General features: G+C 35.9%; 2 protein-coding genes across 3 annotated transcripts; both read right to left on the reverse strand.

Annotated features, from left to right (window-relative positions):
- Nucleotides 1–4,089: 4,089 nt before the first annotated feature.
- On the reverse strand, nt 4,090–6,997 carry LOC108225198 (uncharacterized). Its single transcript, XM_017400022.2, has 3 exons — nt 6,844–6,997; nt 4,471–6,353; nt 4,090–4,357 (listed from the first exon to the last, which is right to left on the reverse strand). The coding sequence occupies exons 1-3, from the start codon at nt 6,878–6,880 to the stop codon at nt 4,271–4,273; spliced, it is 2,007 nt and encodes a 668-aa protein (XP_017255511.1). The 5' UTR covers nt 6,881–6,997; the 3' UTR covers nt 4,090–4,270.
- A 10,471-nt stretch (nt 6,998–17,468) lies between these two features.
- On the reverse strand, nt 17,469–21,022 carry LOC108226550 (protein IQ-domain 26). Of its 2 annotated transcripts, XM_017401519.2 has the most exons (4): nt 20,894–21,022; nt 19,168–19,578; nt 18,606–18,812; nt 17,469–18,515 (listed from the first exon to the last, which is right to left on the reverse strand). In XM_017401519.2, the coding sequence occupies exons 2-4, from the start codon at nt 19,555–19,557 to the stop codon at nt 17,937–17,939; spliced, it is 1,176 nt and encodes a 391-aa protein (XP_017257008.1). In that variant the 5' UTR covers nt 19,558–19,578; nt 20,894–21,022; the 3' UTR covers nt 17,469–17,936. The 2 variants fall into 2 exon arrangements, with proteins under 2 accessions (XP_017257008.1, XP_017257006.1); XM_017401517.2 differs by lacking the exon at nt 20,894–21,022 and having other exon boundaries at nt 19,168–19,869.
- Nucleotides 21,023–22,546: the final 1,524 nt, after the last annotated feature.

The raw sequence follows: 22,546 nt of genomic DNA on the forward strand, positions 1-22,546 counted from the left end.
TTTTTATTATTTTATTTCATATTTATTTGTAGGTGCAAAATGGAAAATGGTCATCAATCTGACAGTAGTGACACACTTAGTCATGTTAGTGATTCGCTTTCACCCTCGGAGGAGGCTCTTAGTGAAAGTTGGTTCCGTTCTTGGTCAACCCCGTCGGACAATGAAATGCTTGATATTATTGACCGGTTGCCGTTAGATGGTCCATCGTATGCAAATGGATTCTTGATTGAGGCTCCCGTAGTTGAAGAAGAGGATTTCAACTTAGATCCTATGGAGGAAGAAATTGAACCCCGTGAATGGGTGGCTAGTGGAGAAATGGAGGCATTAGATTGTCCATCGTATGCAAACGGGTTCTTCATAGATGCTCCCGTAGTTGAAGAAGAAGATTTCAACTTGTACCCTATGGAGGAAGAAATTGAAAGGGAGAGGAGATGGAGTGAAGCGTGTGGATGGTTTGCAAGTGGAGAAATGGAGGCAAAGGCAAGGAGATGCCCGCCACCGTATTTCATTCACATTAGGCTTTTGGGAGCGGACGCTTTGGACAGAGACAGGCGTTTTGTGCTACGTCCTTGGGATGGAGGTGAACTTGTCAATGTCGAGCGAATTGCTGAGATAAGCAATTTGAGGCCCCGCGAGACACGTTTCCAAAAAGATCAATTTCGTATCGCATATGTGAAGGGGTTCGTACATAATTTGCAAACGGACAATCTTGATGATAAGCCAAATCCGTTTCTTCTTGCAAAGTTTAGATTGTATGACGGGTCCGAGTCTATTCTAGTTTCGCTTGGTGATGACACCAAAGATCATCCAATGATCACGACGGGAGAGGTTCGCGAGGGAAGTGTTTTGGTGTTGTATCAAGCGACTTGTTTCATTAGCATGGACGAAACCCCTCACCATCGACTTTCCATTGGCTACTCCAATATTCTAGGCATTTTCAATTAATTTGTATGAATTTGTATGAATTTCTAACAATTTCCTTATTTCCTAATGCGTATGAATTTGTAAGGATTTCCTAATTTCCTAATTTCCATGAATTTTTAGAACTTTAATAGATTTTATATGAATTTCTATGATTTTGGAGGTTTTTGTGTGAATGGGGTAAAAAACTACATTTTGTACTACCAAAACCTGCATAAAAGTGGCTTGGATTGGCAAAAACTTCCCTGTGTTTCCAGCGCTTTTTAAGCGCTGGACGGCAAAAACTGTTTTTGGTGTCCAGCGCTTAAAAAGCGCTGGACGGCAAAAACAGTTTTTGCCGTCCAGCGCTTAAAAAGCGCTGGAAACACAGGGAAGTTTTTGCCCAGACTTCCCCTGTTTTCTGTGCTTTCCCCCTGTATTTTTTGCTTGACAAAAATCATACCAAACTGAAAAATCATACCAAACTCAAAAATCATACCAAACTCATACCAAACTGAAAAATCATACCAAAATCATACCTAACTGAAAAATCATACCAAAATCTACCAAAATCATACCAAACTCATACCAAACTGAAAAATCATACCAAAATCATACCTAAATAAAACCAAAATCAACCATAAAATGTACCAAAAATATACCAAACTGAAAAATTCAAACTAAATATCGGGGAAGGGAATAGGACACGGTTGTTAAACAACCGATATAAACGAAGGCCGCATTATATAGATAAATGAACGAGGTTCTACAAATCCAAATGAAGACAAGTTCAACTACATTCTCTGCGAACCACACAGCCATCCAATTCTCTGCGAACCACACAGCCATCCAATTCTCTGCATGGAATCTCTGCTTCGGCTTCCTATACGCAGTCATGTCTACAGGTGGCCTCGGAATGCACGGCCTCAACCCAAATTGCCTCAAAACCCTGTCAGAATGCTGGAACTCACAAATGTCGAAGCAGAGAAGTGGAAGCCTGGACTGTCCGGCAAACTGTGCCTCAATCAGATCCCAATCAAGATGTGGAATCACAGGGGGCTCATCCTCGTCTCCATAAACCTCCTCTGGCTCCTCATCATAAGGTGTCCACCTCACTCGATTTGACCCGACGCCATCAAACTCAGCCCTATAGTGTGGCAAGTTGTGGTGAGGACCCTTAGAACCCCGGCGCCGCTTCCCAAGCACCGGCTTCACCACAACCTCTTCTGCATTTCCAGCTTCCTTATCCTCAAGTAGAACACTCTTCGTCTTCGGATAAGCCCAATACAACGCAGCTGGAAATCTCACAGCCTGAGGAAAAGGACAAGGCAACCCGATATCAAACCGCTCATAACTCCAAATCTGAAGTAGCAGCATGCAACCGGCAATGTGTGTGTTATCCTTCCTGACAGCCATCCCCAAAGCCCTATACAGATATGCCAAGACACCAGAACCCCAGGAGTACGTATGAATCTGTGAAATATCACGAAGGAGCCCAATGTACCTCGGGTGAACAACACTCCTACTCCTCGTAGGGAACAGAACAGCCCCAACAACCAGCATAAGATAAGCCTGCGTGTGAATTGCAATCCGCTCAGGGTCACCCTCCACACCTGCCCGTCCATATCTCTGATAAAGCCATGTGAACTTGATGCCTGACTTATTCCAACCAGCCTCATAATCTTCATCACTCAGTTCCTCGAACCAAAATCTCCGAAACCACGAGGCCGGGCACTGTATGGCTGGCCCTCCCAAGGCTTGCCCAAGAATAGGCAGCCCCAAAATATAACTCACATCCTGCAGAGTAATAGTCATCTCACCCTGGCGCATGAAAAAGGTGTTGGTCTCAGGCCTCCACCGCTCCACGAGTGCAGAGACTAATGCCGTGTCATTCTGTACCCCCACATCCTGGTTAGCAAACAGTCCGAATCCCACGGCGTGCAACAACTCCTTCTGTGCCTCAGACAGAACCCAAATATGAAGTAGACGGCTCGCACCAAAGCACTCTAGAGGCCCCCTATCTGTACCTCTCCATACATTATCACTGACATGGTAAGCATTGTCAGTGATAACCACCCGACTGCTCGGTCCAGGCAATATGTCCTCCATCTCTGCAGTTCCCAAACACAATCAATCACTTACAAATTCATAAATTCAGTGCAAATGCACTTACAAATTCATACATTACAAAGCAGATAACATATATCGACTTCATAGTTTATAACCTTACAAATTCAGTGCAAATTCAGTGCAAATTCACTTAGAAATTCATAGTTTATAACCTTACAAATTCACTTACAAATTCAGTGCAAATTCATAGTTTATAACCTTACAAAATCATAGTTTATAACCTTACAAATTCACTTACAAATTCAGTGCAAATTCACTTACAAATTCATAGTTTATAACCTTACAAAATCAGTTCAAATTCACTAACAAATTCAAGTATATACTAACTGAAACTAAAGCATAAAACAAATTGCAATCAAGCATAAATTCATGACAACAGAGCATTGCAATCAACCTGTTCTAAGAGGCATTGTTTCAAACACTTTCAAACCAGCAAATTGAAACCTGTTCTAAGAGGCATTTTATCAAACATTTTGCATTCACTACCAAAAAGCAAGGTTTTATTACAAACTACAACGTATAATCCAAGCCATACAAACTTCCTAAACCTACATACTAAACCTAACACCAACCAAATAGATACGAGGTTGAAGGGGTGAGATTACCCGATAAACTTCGACTCCACCGCCTTCAATCCAACTAGCTGGTTCGATCGAAGAATGGGTGAGATCATCCAATAAACTTCTACAGATATGCAGTGGGAAGATGAAGATTCGATCGAAGAATGGGTGATCGCAGTGGGAAGATTTTGATTCAAAGAACTCGCTCGCTCGCTCTCCTGTTTTCAAATGTCTGTATACGTTATGTTTGTGTTTCGAGCTTATATATGTGTCTCAAACCGTCCAGCGTTTTTTTAGCGCTGGACGTGTAAAAAATAGTCACTCGTCCAGCGGTTTTTTAGCGCTGGACGGTAGACGTCCAGCGGTAAAAAAGCGCTGGACGGTTTTTAAATCGTGGCCCTTGATTGGCCCATCGGACGGCTCAAAAATGGTGTGTTGTTTAAAGGTCCCCCAGCAACCGATTGCTGGGGACCTGGACCCATATTTCAGACCAGACCCATTATGATACATAACAAAGAAAATTAGCCTACCTTATTTGATAAAAAATTTGATACAGCCTTCATAAAAATGAAGAACAGCTACTAATACAGAACGGCCTATTTTGCCATTAGTCTAATGAACTAACAATGATGATATTGCGAGTAGTTAGGCCTAAAAGAATGCACTACAGGGGAGATGATTCATGGAGACATTGCCTTGTTGCGGATTCTGATTGATCGCCTTACTGGAGTCATAGTTGACATGCTCACTTCCCCGCCATTGATTTCCTAAACAAGTTGCATAGCACAAAAGAGACCATTCAGAAACTTTCTAAGGAAAAAGTTAAATGCAACCAGGAAAATAAACTAGATATATGACAAAGGAATACCACAAAAGTTACCTCTTTCACAGGTCTTTTCTTCTTTTGTGATGTAGAGTCCGCGGTTGAGACCTCTAATTGTGTTGGATACACTTGATTCGGCACCAAAGAAGTCTGGCTTTGCGATTTAATCATTTGCGTAGAAAGAGAATTGCTAGCATTTCTCTCTTCTGAATTTGGAATTTTTCTTGTCACTTTGCTGCTCCTCACAAAGCTACTTTTCTCTTCTCCAATCACAAGCTCTCCAAGCAACTCCACAATGGGAGTCTGCCTCTGTCTGCTAGGTTCTTCTGGAACTTTCATCGAGGGAAGAAGAGGAGTTGAGGGACTAGGAAAAGATGCAACCTTTTTTACATACTCTTCTTCCACACTACAAATCGAAGTTGTGTTTTGTGTCCAATGAGCAGGTCCAGCATTTGGCTGGTGAAGTTCAACTGGCAAAGAAGCTTCTCTGCTGCTGTTCTTTTTTGTAGGCAAAGAAGCTTCTTCATCACTGTTCTTTTTTGTGGGAAAAGAAGCTTCTTTAGTATGCCCTCGCCTTGAATGGTAAAGCAAACACAAAGCTGGAACTACAGAGAACAATAAAACCAGAACAGCTAATCCAAGCTGCAATTTGATCTCTTCACTTTCCGTAGGTTCAAATTCAACTTTGATCTCTTCACTTTCCATATGTTCAAATTCAACATTAAAGTCAGAGCTAGCCTTAGTTTCAGAAAACATATCCTTTACTTCTGCTGTTTCATGGTGCTGCAGCTGATCAAGTCCATCCCGGTTTTCCCCCATCTCCTCATCCTTCGCACTTGTATTTTCTCCAAAGTCTGAACCCGAGTGCTCATCTGATGAGGCTTCAGCTCCACTAGCAGCAACATCAATATTTGTTTCACTTTCTGTAGCTTCTACCCATTGCAATGAATCAGAAGCCTCCACTTTGCCTATCAACTCATCATCGTCAACATCTTCAGATTTCTCAATTTTCAGTTCAGGCAATCCAGCAGTACTTGCCGGCACTTCGTTATCATCGCGGATGACTTCAGAAATCCCTACCTCCACAAACTCCACATCAATGTCTTCTTGTGTGACATTTGGTGAACTAATAGGAGACTCGTGTCCTTTTCCTCCCAAAAAAATTGATTTGCTGGTGAAATACTCCATTTTTGTGGCTACCTCATGTGTGTTACTTTGGTTAAGAAATCCATATCTGAATTCCCTGATAGCATCCTGGATCAGTGAGTGCTCAGTGGAATCCATGGAGCATATAAACGAAGTAGTCAGATATACAGAGCCCAAAACAAGCAGAAATCTCAAAAGCCCCAATAAACTCCAACACTTCTCCTCCTCTTCCTCAAACTCTTCGAGTTCCTCCTCTGTCTCCTCAACTTCATCATCATGATCATAAGGATCACCCCCAGTCTTCTCCGGTTCTACATCTTCCTTAACAGAATCTTCTTCAAAAGTTTCTTCCACTACTTTCTGAGACTCAAAGGAGCTCTTACTACTGATGACCCCCAAGTCATCTTTTTTCTCTGTGATATCACTCTCTCCGTGCAGGAAGATTCTGCGCTTCTTATTGGGATCGTACCTTAAAAATTTAGGCCTGGGAGAAAGGTAATTAGTAAAAGGGTCATATGGCTTCTTCGAAGATGTATTACCATCAAAACTGTTCTCCTCTTCTTCATCATAGTCAGAACTGCAAGAAGATCGAACAGAACGAGCAGGAGAAGTTCTTGAATCGAGAATTGGGGGTTTTAAGAAATTAGTGAAAGTAAAAGCCTGGTTTCTTTCAGCCAAGATTTTCTTTTTAGCAGTCTTTGTAGCTGCAGATAGAGTAGGCTCCATATAGTGCTTCTTTGCAACGTTTCTGGGTTTTTGTAATTTGGGGGAACCAAATTCATCATTTTCATCCCCTGCACAAATTCAAATTCCAGCAAAATTTTACATTAACCGATCAATATAAATCAAGATAAACCTTTATCAGCACAAGTGATAAATCAGTTAGGGTTTGCAATTGAATGTGTGTAACAAATATCATCAGTTTTAACAAGATTTCAACTATTTTAAAGTAACAAATGTCAAGTAAAATAATAAAAACAACTCATCTATATACAATAAACACATCATGATTCATCTCTCTCTCCCTCCCCTCTCTCTCTCTCTCTCTCTCTCTCTCTCTCTCTCGCCCCCCCCCCCCCCCCCTACAGCAAACACATCATAATTCATAATTATACAACTCTCTCTCTCTCTCTCTCTCTCTCTCTATTTTTGCACAACCGCAGAAAACAATAAAAAATTCTAGATTTTGATTCAACAGATTAAAACAAAAGACAGCCCAGATGAAATCAATATGAGATTTTACTTCTATGAGTATGATTGGGGGTAAGAGAGAACGAAACGTACCAAATTTAGTGAAACCCTTTACATAAGAATCATCCATATCAATCAGATCTTGTCCGAGTACTTGCTGTTCTTCTTTGGTTCACTTTCTGTAATAATCTCAAAAAGATCGTGGATAAGAATGATATTATGACCGTTGCAGATATGCATAAAACATGTATACTCGTGATTCTTGTACAATTGTATGCGATTTTTGAATTTTTTACCGTTTCGTTGTCTATACTTGTAACGGCTACATTTATTCGGAGCGTAATAAAACCACGCTGGGCCAACGCAAGGCCCATAACTCGTAAGCATCGTTTATGCTGATGCTTTGTTGTTGTCAGGCCCGTGTGGATATTAACCCTCTCCTTCTTTTCAATTGGACGCTGGTAGCCTGGTACCTCAAGAACGAACGCGATCCAGTAATATAAGCAGAAATCGAAGGATGAACTTCTAGAATTTAAGCGCTTAAGTTATGCTTAAATGGATCAGTAAGCGGATTATTAATATATATTTGAAGAGTTAAGTTCTATGGAGTACATAAAGATATTGGAGTACAAATCATAATTTTTTAGTTTGATCCTTATATAATATCTTTGATTATCCAAATTTTGATATAATCTATCATTTATAAGTTGTCTTGCACATAATTGTCAATTAATCATTAATATTTTTCAACTTTAACAAGTATTAAGATTATTGTTCTGCTTATTAGTTATATTGCAGAACATAGAGTCCTATGATTTATAAAAGTAATTATTCTACCGTTTGATCACGATGTTTATGTTGCAGAACATAATGTGCAGGTTGTCAAATATTTACAAATATTATTGGACAAAAAAAATTGGAATTTAGATGACTAGATTACATTTTATCAAACTTTGTACTCCAATCAAGGTTGTAAAAATCGGAAATCGGTCCAACTCGGTTTGGTTCCAGAAAAATGAGTACTCGGAACTCGGGAGAGTACTCGGAATGAGTTATCGGATAACTAATCGGGTATTTTTTTTAATTAATTTTTTCTCTTATATATAGTTATATACTGATTAATAATAAAATTATCTAATAATATTAATATATTTATAACACACTTGAAATAATGAAGTCCAAATAAAAGTTACTTGTTTGATAGTGTTTGACATAATAATCATTCACAAGTTTTAATGATAAGACACATATACTTTCTAATTAATGTCAATACTTTGCAAAAAAAATCAAAACATATATAAATTTACGTTTAGTCTCTTTTGAAATAATTTTCAAATAAAATAATAAAAAATTGATAAGTCAAACTCGGATTTGACCTCGAGTACTCGGAGTCAAACCGAGTTTTGACCGATTTTTTAATAAATCGGTTTTGAACCCGATTACTCGGAACTCGGATCGGACGAGGGGTTAAAAACGAGTACTCGGAATGAGTACTCGGCCGACTCGGCGATTTTTAGAACACTGACTCCAATACTTCAATTTTTTTTGTACTCAATAGAACTTAACTCTATATTTGAATATTTAGTTATAATATCAATATATTTAAATTAAAATTATTTTCTAATAAAAATTTTAATTAAAATTATAACTATCTTGACTAGTTTTTTCAGAATGTTTATGTGATAGTGTGCACAATAGCATTGTGTCAATGTTAATCGCATCCTAATTATCATTGCCCTGGTTGCAGGCTTGGGATTTAAGGTTAATATTCGAATATCAATTGGGTTTTGACAAAACCCACTCTGTCATTTAATATTAAACCTTTTATATAAAATTTTTAAAATTTGACTGATAAATTAGACATGGAATAATATTATAAACATTTCATTCAAATAAATCTCCCACTTTGGATAAAATTTTCTTAGATTTGTATCACCGAAATTTTTTATTTTCTTATTCGCTTCCAAAGGATTTTTTGGATTTGTTAATGAATCGATTATCTCCTGGTGTAGGTTCATGGTGCAGATCTAATCGTTTTAGTCTGCAGTTGGATTTTCACTCGTCTGTTATAATTATAGTTTGATTTTCTCTGGGGAGAGTGTGTGAATTTTCTCTCCTTTTGTGAGAGTTAGTTTGGATTTATCGATAAAACCTTCCGGAAATTGCATTTGTGGTTGATAGCGCAAACGAATTTTTTGAAAAATATGATGAGCACAGAGTAAGGATCTATAAATATATCATCGTCAATTTCAACATCTCTTATTTGTCTCATCTTGGGCATGATGAAATGCATGTTAATCTATATTATATGTTTCTTTAACTCGATCATTCTTGTAGATGCCGTATGACTGTTATTTATTGAATTATCTCGTTCTCTTCAAAAAAAAAACATTTCATTCAAATCAAATCTCTTAGTCTAAAGTGCATTTTCAACCAATAAAAATTCAGCTACAAATAAATAAATTATAGATGAACAAAAAATATTAAAATTATTTAAAATTTTAGTCACTCTAACAGATTATTTTTCTTATCTAAAAATTGTAGTCACTTCTGTGATGTTGGGCATGTTTGTTGAATTTCTAGATATTAAATTATTATATATTAATCGGTACTAAAAATTCTAACGGATTATTTTTTTTATCTAAAAATTTTAGTCACTTCCACGATGTTGGGTATGTTTGTTGAATTTCTAGATATTAAATTATATATTAATCATGTATTAAAAATTTATGATTAATCATCGATTAATCTATGTTTAGTAGCTGACCGAACTGATTAGATCTCTGATGATTCAATTAATTATTCGATCAATATCTGATAAATTTAATATATTTTTGATTAATTTGAGTTCTGTAGCATCGTTCATTAAGTCTGATTCACACTTTTTAAAATAAAAATATTAAGATGTTGAAAATACTACAGTACATTTTATACATAAGAAATTAAAATAATAAAAGCACGATAATTTTATAAAAATCGACTCCATCATAATACTAAGAGCATCTCCAGTTGACATACTATAAACGAAAAAATTTAGCTAACAGCTTGAAAAACTCATACTCCAACCATACGGAGCTGTTATCTATAATTTTAGCCAACCTCCTATGGATGACTAAATTTGTCGAAACTCTACAGGTCTGTAAGAAATCTGTAGAAAGATTGCACATCATTTATTACCATATTGAACTGATATATTCTATTTTAATAATCTAAAATATTAATAACATACTATTTTTAAATTATAGTCAATCAATATAGTCAATACCATTGAAGCAAAATGTCTTGCAGGTTCAACAAATTTTACATAATGTCTTACAGGTCCTATTTAGCCAACAATTATAGCGAACACCGTTGGAGATGCTCTAATACATCTTAACAAAATCATTTTAGTCGATCATCTCGATGAAAGGAATGGAAAATGTTCTAACCAAAAACAGAAGACGAATGTTAGAAGTTCTTTTCATTACAGGCCATAAGCTTGATCACAAGACCATCGATTAGTACAACCTCATTTTTTCTCTATTGTAGACTCGTAGTCTTGTCAAGCATAAGCCTTTGTTTTTGTTCCTTCTTCTCTTCATCCTTTTTTCATTCCTCTTTATTTTTTCAGGCCATCTGTGCAGGATCTTTAGTTAGTCAGTTGACTTTATGAATGAAATTTCCTTTCATCGATCCGCAGATTTTACCTTTTTCCGGATATATTTTCCAAACATCAAAATCTTATCTAAATTTTCATTGAAAATTTCTGCATAGGTTCTTATTAGATGAAAAATGTTCATATGCTCTTTTTCCGTACGATATTCGATAGATATTATATTTTGATACAATTCATTAACGCGAAAGTCTTATCGTAAAAAACACCGAAGAAATCACATGACTTGTTACTAAGTGATTCATTAAAATTCAAAATTTAACCTAATTTAAGCCAATTATTACTAATTTTAAACATTTTTATAAGACTCGGTAAATATAATCGAAAGAACATTAGAGCCTAGGAAACTGCTAACCGCATGATTCGGAGCCGCTTGTTAGACTAGCGGTGCACCAACTACTTTTAATTTACGAATGTAGAGGACACATTCAGCTGCTAAAATTGAAGGGATTTGTCGAGTGTGTGGCCGTACATGTTAAACTTAGAATTTTATTTGTTTGGAAGATTTTGATCGGTGTGGTGGTTGTATATGCAGAGAATCCACTATTATTAACACATGAGAGTTAATAAAAATGAGTCAAATTTATAAAATTTCACGTTTAGTGTGTGTCTATGGGCACAAACTAAAAAAACCGAAATTTAAAACACTAGGGTGATGACGAACGAGTGGGCGCTTATCCAAGCATAAAATGTCTCCTATCTTTCCTCGAGAACGGAGATTCTGTATTCTAATCCAATTTTGTGCTTGAATAGACCCCCTAATCAACAAAATAATCACTTGTTTAATCGCAATTTAGAGAAACCATGTATCTGGGTCGGCTAAAAATTATAGGGACCAGATTGCAAAAAATTCAAACTTAAAAAAATTTATTGTACAAGACAGAAGTGGATTTATACCTTATCTGCACACTGCACAAGTGTTTGGATTGTGATGTAAGAGTGACGCACGCAGTCAAACACGGCTCGCTTTACCAGAGCGGCCCTCATGTTTCTGCCCCCTTTGGACAGTGTCACAAGGCAGCCATGAATTTTAGTTTGGTGGCAGCATTGTCAGAATATTAAAATCAATTTTTCATAAATTTTTAAATATTGGTTTGCCTGGTGTGTGTCGATGGACACATGTTAAGCGCATAAATTTTTGCATTTAGATATTTTGATTGGTGTGGTTCTGTGTATTTGCAGGAGTGTCCGTCATTATTTCGTACTCCATCCGTCCCCTTTTATATGTCCATTTTGACTTTTGACCAGTCAAATTGACTTTATTTTGACTGAAATTGAGAAAAATAATAAAAATTATATCAATCGAAAGTATATTTAGTTTATTTTAATATGCAACTTTCAGATTTGTAATGCTTAGTCAAAAATTGGTCAATTTGACTCCTCGAAATGCAAAATGGACATGTAAAAGGGGACGGAGGGAGTAGAAGCCAATCAAAATGATCTAAATACAAAAATTTATGCGCTTAGCATGTGCCCATGAAAATCACTGTGCATGTATTATTGTATAAACAAAAATTAGTTAAAACATAAATCGAATCACTAAAATTAACTTAATACTGTTCAAAATTAGAAAACTAATATAATTTTCATTTATATAATAACATTATATCCATCTAAATTTGATAATTAATTTTTCACTCCAAACAATATATCTTCTGTGCTTTCCATTTTTAATAAAATTATATTTTTAATTTCAAAATTTATTATTTCTTAGTTTTCGTTTTTATTATGACTGACGTTTGACTAATTATATGGATTTGTAATCAATTGATATGATTTTTAACCCATATTTCGCAGAAATATGATTTTTAACACAATTGTCAATAATACATTTTCATGATAATCAAATTGTGAATAATATTTTTCTGAAATATATTCTGTAAGAAAATAATTTTAAAATCAAATTAATTTTATCTAATCAAGCGGAGCTTTAAAACAATTCTAACAAACCTTCAAATTTTGCGGGAGACGAAAAAATCGTATATATGCACCTTAAAAGAAGATTAATTCAATAATGAAAAATCATACGGCATCTATAAAGAAGTCGAATAAAACAGCTCATATCGTTAATTAATCTAGTCTTATAAAGACACAATCAACCGATTTGTTGAAATTGATACATGTACATGTATCGATTTCACCAAAATCAGTTTGAGCTATCAATCGTAATCGGAATCCCATATAAATCTTTATCACTAAATTCATCCCTTACAATTCGACGGATCTAACATCCTAGACAATGAATCACACCAAAACACACCAGCCTCTCACAAGAAGAGAATAAACAAAACCTAAATAAATTAGGAACAAAACTCACCCAGAAAAGATTTTATCAAACAAAAATACAATCTTGAAAGATAAAAATTCTTACCTGACCAGGAGTATTATTGAGAAACAACAACAAAACAAAAAGAAATACTCCTACTACTTCCATCCCAATTTAGATGAGCCTTTTGCTCATTTCATATTAAGGAGTATTAAATGATTGTTTATTTTTCATCTATGTCCATATTTATTGTGTTGACTTTCTACAGCATTAGCTAGATGTTACATTGAAAATGATAAATTAAAAAGGGTAAAATTGAAAAATTGTTGATAAATGTGTATTGAAAAGAGAGAGGTTAAATTATTTTGGGATAAATTTTTTTGACAAAAGGATCATCTAATCTGAGATGGAGGGGATAACTGATTTGCGGCTTTCCACCGGTGAAACCCTCACAACGGTCGACAGCTAGGGAAAAGGAAGAAATTTGACAAGATATTTTTAGGGTTTCGTGGAGGGCTAGTTAATTACATGACTTATTGTTTCTCGAATTTCATATATTTATCCCAAAATTTATTATAATATTTCTTCTTTCGAAAAAGGTAAAAAGAAGTAGTAGTATGTTTTTTCTCGGTTCTGTAGATCTCTCCTACCTTGGGTATTGATATGCTTTTTTTGTGCCAAGTAAATAAAAATCATGGCCTTCAAAAATGTAAATGTTCTTTCCACCGTATTTTACTCCAGGTGCAGCGAATATACTTGACCATTCACTAAACGAAAACACAAATGCAAGGTGGAAGGTGAACATGGCTTGAAAGCTGTGCCTCCAGTTCTGGGACAAACAAAACGCATACAATTTGTAGCTCTAGTTCACACAAGAGTCACCTGATTTGAAGTTTCATGTGGGGAATTCCTATAGTATTGAGAATAACAAGTTTGTGCAAACTTTCACTAATCACACTAAACATCTGCACTTTTGCTGTTAATAGAGCTTTCTTTACAGTTTTGATGCCAGGTTTTCGAGGAGATTAAAAGTATGATGATACTGTACATAGTACAGTCAAAAACATAAAACATAATAAATCAGTCACTTCTTTTAACAAAGCAATTTTGTCTCCGTTTTTTTTTTTGACTAATATGACTTAGAGCCTTACAATTTGAGTATCTATTCTAAGATATTCCAGGACCTGGGCCAACAGAGGATAAACCCTTAACCTTCCTTACATCAATAGGTCTTCAAACTTAGAATACCAAAACTGAATGCGAAAGTTAAAATGGCATTTACACCAAACATATTGTTATGTCCTATAGGTTGTAAAACTTTATAGTTGAAAAACAAGACCATGCAGAAGCTTGTTGGTAGAGCCGGCCAAACGGGCGGTTTGGCTCGGCACGAACCGGCCCGAACCGTTACGTAACCCGTATTTTAACGTGCCGGGTACGAACCGGCACGAACCGGCACGAACCGTAAATACCTGCGTGCCGGTTACGGTTCTCGTTTGTTAGATTCGAAACCGCCAGGAACCGGCCCGTTAAAACCGTCAGAAACCGCCTGGACCGATGAACCGCCTTGAACCGCTGAACCCGCGACCCGTTAAACCGCTTGAACCGTTTAAGCCCGTTGGAACCGCATGAACCGTTTAAACCCGTTGGAACCGCTTGAACCGAAACCGTAGGAACCGTGTAAGCCCGTGCAGCCCGTTTAACCGGCAAAAAACGAGCCGTTGTGCCTGCTTTTCCAACGTTCACCTGCAACTCTTTCGCCTGCAACTCTGCAACAAGGCTGCTGTGGAGTCCTCTGCTGCCTCTGAGCTTACTGGCACGGGCAAACAAACGGCTACAATGCCGTTGGAGACACCGAAGGAGCCGTTGGAGGCTTCCTTATAAATACCGTCCCAGGCTCCCAGCTCAGTCACCTCACTGTCTTACTCGAGTTACTCCATCTCATTCTAAATTCCACTCTCTCAAGCTTATAAATACTCTTACTTCAAGTCTGAATTCAAGCAAGCTGCTCAAGTTTTTCCGGCCTCAATTCAAGCTTTTCCGGCGTGGTTTTAATATTTTCAGTTAATATTTTCTGTTGTTAATTATGGAAGGTCGAGGTACAATATCCTCTCAAGATTCCACTCAAAGTCCGATCATGGCGCCCCGACGACCTCCACTCGCACCCGGTCAGGCAACCGGCAATGACGGCGGCGAAGGTATGGATGTAATGATGTATTACAGTTTCGTATTTATTTTATTTATATTACAGCTTTTAAATAAACTGTTAGTTTTTAATTTATAAACTGTTAATTCGTATTTATTTTATTTATATTACAGTTTTTAAATAAACTGTTAGTTTTTAATTTATAAACTGTTAATTCGTATTTATTTTATTTATATTACAGTTTTTAAATAAACTGTTAGTTTTTAATTTATAAACTGTTAATTCGTATTTATTTTAAGTATATTACAGTTTTAAATTTATTTTACTTTAATTCGTATTCGTAATAAACTGTTCGTTTCTAATTAATGTTCATTTTTTGTCATTTAGGTGGCAGTGGGGGTGGTACCGGGAGCGGTGCTAGTGGCAGTGGCGCGGCTCGTAAAAAGAATTTAAAGTCACATGTATGGAATTATTTTTCGAGACACCCGACGGATGATCCAACACGAATTAATGTGCATTGTGAAATTTGTATACAACTTGGAAAAAGTCCCGAACCTTTTAGCATGCAAAAAGGAGGTGGCACGGGTACTCTTAATCGGCACTTAGTGGAAAAGCATAATATTACGAAAGCAAGCCACGAAAGTGGAGAAGCACGCGGGGGATCGTCTTCACAACAAACACAAATCGGTAGTTTCATGTCTTCAAATCCCGGTGGAGGTATGCCGTTCCATTATAATAGAGAAAAAATGATTAATGATTTTGCTACTTATGTTACATTAGATGAGTTACCTTTTTCACATGGTGAAAGCCCTAACTTAGAACACATGATGAGAAATTCAATAAATCCGGCTTTTAGGAAAATCCCAAGAAACACCCTTAAACGATACACCCAAAAACAATATTATCTTGCTAGGGGAGAATTAATTGAATTCTTTCGTACTTTTAATGGCATGGTCTCGCTTACTAGTGATTGTTGGACTTCTAGTCAAGGTGAGCCTTATATATGTGTTACCGTTCATTGGATAGATTCTAATTATGTGATAGAAAAAAGAATTATTACTTTCGATGTAATGGACGAGTCACACTCCGGATATAATATTAAACAAAGGATATTAGACACAATTAACGAATTCAATTTGTTTAACAAGGTATTCACAATTTCTTTAGATAATGCTTCTGCTAATAAAAAATGCATAGATTATATTAGGTCCGAGATTCCTTTAGTTTTAGATGGTCAATTCTTACACGTTAGATGTTGTGCTCACATCATAAATTTGTCGGCTCAACAAGGTATCTCACAATTAACAAAATTATTAGACCCAATTAGGAAAATGGTTAAGTACTTACGTATTGCAAGTTTATTCCGAGCTAGATATAAGAAATTGTGTAAGGATAATGGTTTAAGAGCTGAAAAATGGGGTATCGACACACCTACACGGTGGAATTCAACGCATAAGTTATTAAATAAAGCGATTAAATATAAGGTTGTCATCACTGAATTATATAATTCGGACCCTAACAACCAATACGAGGATGGTTTAATTACCGAATTGGATTGGCGATTGGCTATTACTGTACGTGATATTCTTGATTGCTATGCACATGCTACTAAAGTTTTTTCATATGTTTATGAACCGAATGTGCATCAAGTTATTATTGAATGTGTTAGTATTGTTACCACTTTACGTGAATATGAAGAAGATCGACATTTTAGTAACATTATTTATGATATGAAAGTGAAATGGATTGAATATTTTACAGATTTCCCATATATTTATGGTATTGCATGCCTACTTGATCCCGGTGTTAGACAAGAAGGTTTAGAAAACATGTTAGAACATTATTATAAGGTGTTAGGAGTTTCATATGATCATGTTTTATATGTTACTAATTGTCTCAATTTATTGCATCGTCTTATAGACATGTACCTTCCAAGTACTGAAACCGCTATACCACCAAAGACAAGTTCTTCAAATAGATTTAATAGTAAAATGTTAGGAATAATAACTAAAAAACAAAAGGTTAGAATTTCTACTACGTCTGCTCCTGTAGCTTCGGCTTCTACTACTATGCTTAGAGAATTTTTTTCTTATAACTATGAATTAGACGAAGATTTTGAAATATTAACATGGTGGAGAAGTCATGAGATACAATTTCCAGTTTTAGCTAAAATTGCAAGGGACGTATTAGTAGTCCCTGCCTCTACAATTGCATCGGAGTCGGCTTTTAGTGCAGGTAGAAGAGTTTTGGATGAGAAAAGATCAAGTCTCGCGCCAGATGCGGTAAAGATTTGCGTTTGTAAAAAAGATTGGGACCAAGCTGCTAAAAGACAACAAGGACTTCAAGAAGATGACTCGGACGGTGAAGAAGATCCTTGGATGTTGATGGATACTTCGTCGTCCGAAGGCGGCAATTCGGCAAATGAACAAGAATAAATAAAAAATTTCTTTCGTTATGTATTTCTTTATTTAGTTTGTATAAGCGGTTTGTTCCGTTGATTTTTTTAGAGAGGAGTCCTCTCACATTATTTGTAAAACTTTTTTCCAATTTATAAAATTTCTAAGAGGTGCCGCCCTCTTTTTATCATTTATTTATTAATTAAATTAAACAATTACATTCCAAAATTAAAAACAGAAAAAACAGAACACTTGCACTGAAAAAACAAAAAAGAACACAAGGCAATGATCACCAATTCACCAATCATCATTCACACACTGTCTGTACTGTAAAACAAAAATAAACACAATCATTGAGCAATGAGCACGGGTCCACTATGGCAGTACCAGTATGTGGTTGTAGTCTGTCTAAACCGCCGCACCTGAACCGTGAACCGCAGACCGTGTAACCCGTATAACCCGCTTAACCGCATAACCTGCTCAACACGGTTCCGGTTCCAATCTCTTCAGCCCGGCCCGGCACGGACCGGACCGCCAGCCTATCCGGGCCGGTCACGGTTCCACCGGTGGCGGTTCGAAAACCGGTTGAACCGGCCCGAACCGCACCGGCCCGCCCGAATGGCCGGGTCTACTTGTTGGTTCAGCTTCTATTCACTATTCACTAAACTAGAAGTATCTATGCATTTTGTCAAACAAGCACAAAAGGCTTAAAAGCTAAAAGAAAGATCAGAAATTCAAGTCTTCCTGACCCTGTGAGACTGGCCTATGCATCTTAACACCACTGAAACTAGTTCTAGACGCCATGATCTCATTCAACGAAAGCCGCTTCTTTTGCCCGATTTCTGGTCTTTGCTTAGGAGCACTATGTGACCTTGCTTTTGCTTTAAAGGACTGAGTGTTTGCCATATAACTAGGATAGTTGGAATATGGCCGGAAGAAACTGTCTCCACAGATGCTCTTGGGGGGTGTAGCTGGGGCATTGGAGTGGCGAGAATTTGCAAATCTAGGAGTGCTTTGAGCTGTTGAAAACTTATAGTTGTCGGTAATAAAGGCCCATTCGTAATCTTGCATTTGTTCATGATCCGGGATTAATAGACGATGAGGGAGGGGCTGCGAGCTACTATGATAATAGGTGTCTTCCCCTGATTCGGAGGCAGAGAAGTTCATTCTCCTTGATCTTGATTTCGGCTTAAAAGTGTCCATCTCAACAATTTTTGGGCTCTCTTCAGAAGTATTAAATGAAGTTTCATAAGAAGCTGACAACCTCTTACTAGGATATTCACTTCTTGGCTCCTCAAACTTTTCCTGGAAATTATAACAATTTAAATAAGACTAATACAATTTTCAGAAACTGGCAGAAAAAAAAACTCTACCAAGTGCAGTACTGAGTCTCACAATTGATTTCCTGTGTAAAAATTCTGGCTGAGAAGGATGATCTTTGTTGAAAGAACGACGAGCCCTCTGAGCTCGAACAGTGACCTGAGCTCTTATAAGAGCTTGCATACTACGAAGAGTCGCAGTGGCTCTCTTCCTAACAAGGTAACCTCGAACAACAGCTTGTAATTTTACCAGACCTTTTAGTGCTCTGAGAGCTTTTCTGGACTGTCAGTGGCCATAAATAGTCTCATTTTAGTAGTTTTTACAAATGTAATACACCAAATAAAAATAGAAAATTTCGGAAAAATATTTGAAATTTTATAGAATGCCGCGCATGAAAAAGTCAACAATTGCTCAAAGATATATCCAAATCTCAAACTAATGCAAGAACAAGCCAGTACCAATTTTAAACTAAACAAATTGATTAAGCATAAACAAAGGAACAAGACCGTTAACAAAACATAAATAAAAAACTACACATAATCAACCACTTCAGGAATCAAAGAAATCAAAAAATAATGAAATGAACATACCAAATACAACCAAAGTAAATTCTTAAAATTTCAATAAGATTACTTACCAAATAACCTCTAAAAACAGATTGGATCTTTAGTGCAGCCCATCTTTCCCTGCTTCCACCATACACATTTTGTCTGCCTTGCCTAGTAAGCCTAACGACTTCAGCTGCTGCCTGCGCCGCAGCAACAGCAGCATCAGCTGCTGCGGCGGTAGCAGCAGCCACAGCAATTGCATGTTTGTTCTGCTCTTTATCCGAAGATCTCAACCAAACACCATCATTAGCCCGATTAATCACCGGACTCTGATTTGCAGCCCGGGATTCATTCCCAGACTTTGCAGAACTCCATTTTTTCTTCCCTTTCTTGTCACTCATACCCGAATTATCAGCACTATCCTTATTATCTTTCTTCATTCCCAGCAACCCTCTCAACCATCTTGAAGCTTTTCCCATCTCAAAACTTCAAGTGCAGCTCTGAAAGAGATGAATATATTTATCCTTAATATTAAAGATAAACTTTAAAGAACACACTGAGGAAAAAAAGGCACTTAGAATCTTTTAAATGTAAAGAGCAGGGAAGTGATGTAATGAAGTACAGGGTGTGGAGGAAAAGGTTAACAATGCATCACATCTTTAAATAATACCCCAGAGAGCTAAAAGATTGGTTTGTTTATTCTTCTATCTTTTCTTTTTTCAAATCTTTTAGCATCTGACACTTCCTCGTGAAGAAATGAGTTACAAGACAAAATGGTTACAGAAAGATACAGATTTAAACATTAATCTAAAATTTGAAATCCTTGCATGTTTTACCAACCAAATTCACAATGATTTACAGACAAAATTACTGGAAAAAAGAAAGAGGCTAATTATTACGGTTAAAACGTTAGGTGGCTAATCTCCTCAAAATTAAAGAGTACGGGAGGATGAGGATCAACTAAATTGACATAGCAATACTACCGCAACAATGTCATAAAGGGTGGATTTAGCCCTGAAAAATTTTGAATTCGATGAATTTTTCTATATGTGAGCCATGTACCGAATTAGATAACCGACTACTCTAAGAGCCTAAAATCTTATGCCAGAAATGGAATTCAACTATAGGACCTACTGGTGATAAAAAGCTTTGCCCACTCTCCAAATTCAAAAACAAAGCATCATCTTCTGAAAAAAAAAAAACGATAATAAAAAATTACTATTACAGTTAGAATGTTAGGCCTTTCTCTTAATATCAAACGAGTCCGAAAATTTTACTGAATTGATGCCTATATGTATAACAGTCTCTGTTATTACAAGTTCACAAATCACAAAAATCTTCTATGAAGTGAATTCACATATGGACTCGAATTAAAGCATTTATATATAACATGTGCTGCCACAAAAAAAAATCGGTATGTGCACTTCAAAAGAATCACATCGAAAACTAAAGCACATCAAAAACATATCAAAATGTCCTAGATTTGAGATCCTTTAAGATAAAAGATCGAATTTGCCAACAAGGTGTTGGTGCGGTGGTTGAGCTCTGATACCCCTTCCGGGATAATAGAACCCTGAAATCTAATGTGGATCCAAATGATCATGAAAAACTTTGCCCACCTCCTAAATTCAAAAACAAAGCATCCTCCCCTTCTGAAAAATAAAAATAAAACATAAACATAATCATGACTAATAGATCTTGCTTCTCTTATTATGTCCGGAACAAACAAACAAACAGATTACAGAAGACATGCAGGAACAACATACGTAGAAAGTAGTAATGATGACACGGAAGAAAAGGGCGGAAATATTTTACCCAGTTTAGCTTCTAAAATTCAAAAAAGAACTCGAGTTGTATATCCCCTAATCATAGAATCCCTGAACCAAAATGAACCTACTTCTAGGCTCTAGCTCTCCATGTATATGTTTCAGAGCAGTTGTGGTACAAGTTGTGGTCCGAGTATCCAAATTTAATGCTTACCTTGCTGTTATACTCCCTGAAGTTAATATCACACACAACCCCAACCCGCAACTCGATTTATTAAGATAAAACTCGAAAAAGATCCAAAAATCATTTGATTGATCCGAAATAGACCCAAAATGACCCGAAATTAGAATTTCATTTCTAAAAATTTCAATTTTCAGTTTTATTCAATTTTAATTGTATCTAAATTGACCCGAAATTAACCCAATTGCTAACACGAACACGACCTGTTACCCGAAATTGCCACATACTCCCTCGGTCCCTTTTACATGTTTTTTATGTAAAAAAAAATTGTCCCAAAATACATGTCTCATTTCTCTTTACAAAACAAATTTTTGGATTTTTCCAAAAACTACCCTTTAAATACAAATTTTCATTTTTGACTACCACACATATACACGTAAATCAATTTAATTCAGTGCATTTACTAGGGGCAGACAAGGAAATCAAATACTCAAACTAATTTTTTTCTTAAAATGGAAGGATAGATTGGTCTGATTATTCAAAAAGAGTTCGCATATTTGTGTTATTAATCTATTATATATTTAATAGAACCACATTGAGTAAATTAATTCAACATGACTAATATATCATTTGCTTATTACACATATTTTAATATATATAAAGGTTATTATTGACTTTTAATACTAACGTATTTATTATACATCAATGTCTAAGCAATATATTTATTATACATTAATGTGGAATTATTTTAATATTATACATATAAGTAATATATATCTAATTATTTTTAAAATTTTAAATTTCCCCCACAAATTGTATAAATTTTAATATTCTACCTGATTTTTGATTGATTAATCCAGTTTTGACCAATTAATCATCGATTTAATCGAATTTTACCAAATCGTATTAAAAATTCGTATGGTTATCGATTATTCGGTTAATCGGCCGATTTTTAGAATATTTAATTATTGTGATTTAATAAAATTATATATATGATTTTTAACTATACGACAAAGACTCTGATTCGACTTGAATCTTGTTTGTTTTTATCAAATTTTCAATAATTTTAGGTGGATGATAATTTAATTATATAATAAAAATTTTAAAAGTGTATATTTTTTTTATATTTATATTTTAATAAATATCATCATAGTGAGGATATATGTATATTTAGACATCAAGATAATATAATTTAAAATACAAGTAAATATAAAATTTAAATTATTTTTATAATACAAATAATCTCAAAATTTTAAAAAAATGAACAAAAACTATAACAATATATATAAAAAAAAAAAATTTAAAGCAACTCGTGCTTTGTAAGAAATATAATATCTGAGCACCCGCTGCCCGCTGGCTCCCAGATATGAGTTTGTTGGTATTGTAATGAATTTTAATGATCTTCATAGCCCCGGAAGGCTCTATTTCAGGTAATATTTTAAATTGTGCTCAGAAGTGACAACACCCTCTAAGAGCATCTCCAACCATCTAAAGCCCTTGGCTAAAAAGTGAGTTGGCTTA

Source organism: Daucus carota, chromosome 6, assembly GCF_001625215.2.
Source record: "Daucus carota subsp. sativus chromosome 6, DH1 v3.0, whole genome shotgun sequence".
NCBI lineage: Eukaryota > Viridiplantae > Streptophyta > Magnoliopsida > Apiales > Apiaceae > Daucus > Daucus carota.

Coding starts and splice junctions, on each gene's coding strand:
- LOC108225198 (XM_017400022.2), bottom strand. CDS start 6,880: ATGGATGATTCTTATGTAAAGGGTTTCACTAAATTTG. Junction 6,354..6,843: donor AAAGGGTTTCACTAAATTTG/GTACGTTTCGTT, acceptor GAATTTGTGCAG/GGGATGAAAATGATGAATTT. Junction 4,358..4,470: donor AGAAAAGACCTGTGAAAGAG/GTAACTTTTGTG, acceptor CAACTTGTTTAG/GAAATCAATGGCGGGGAAGT.
- LOC108226550 (XM_017401519.2), bottom strand. CDS start 19,557: ATGGGAAAAGCTTCAAGATGGTTGAGAGGGTTGCTGGGAATGAAGAAA. Junction 18,813..19,167: donor CTGTTTTTAGAGGTTATTTG/GTAAGTAATCTT, acceptor GGCCACTGACAG/TCCAGAAAAGCTCTCAGAGC. Junction 18,516..18,605: donor TTTTACACAGGAAATCAATT/GTGAGACTCAGT, acceptor TATAATTTCCAG/GAAAAGTTTGAGGAGCCAAG.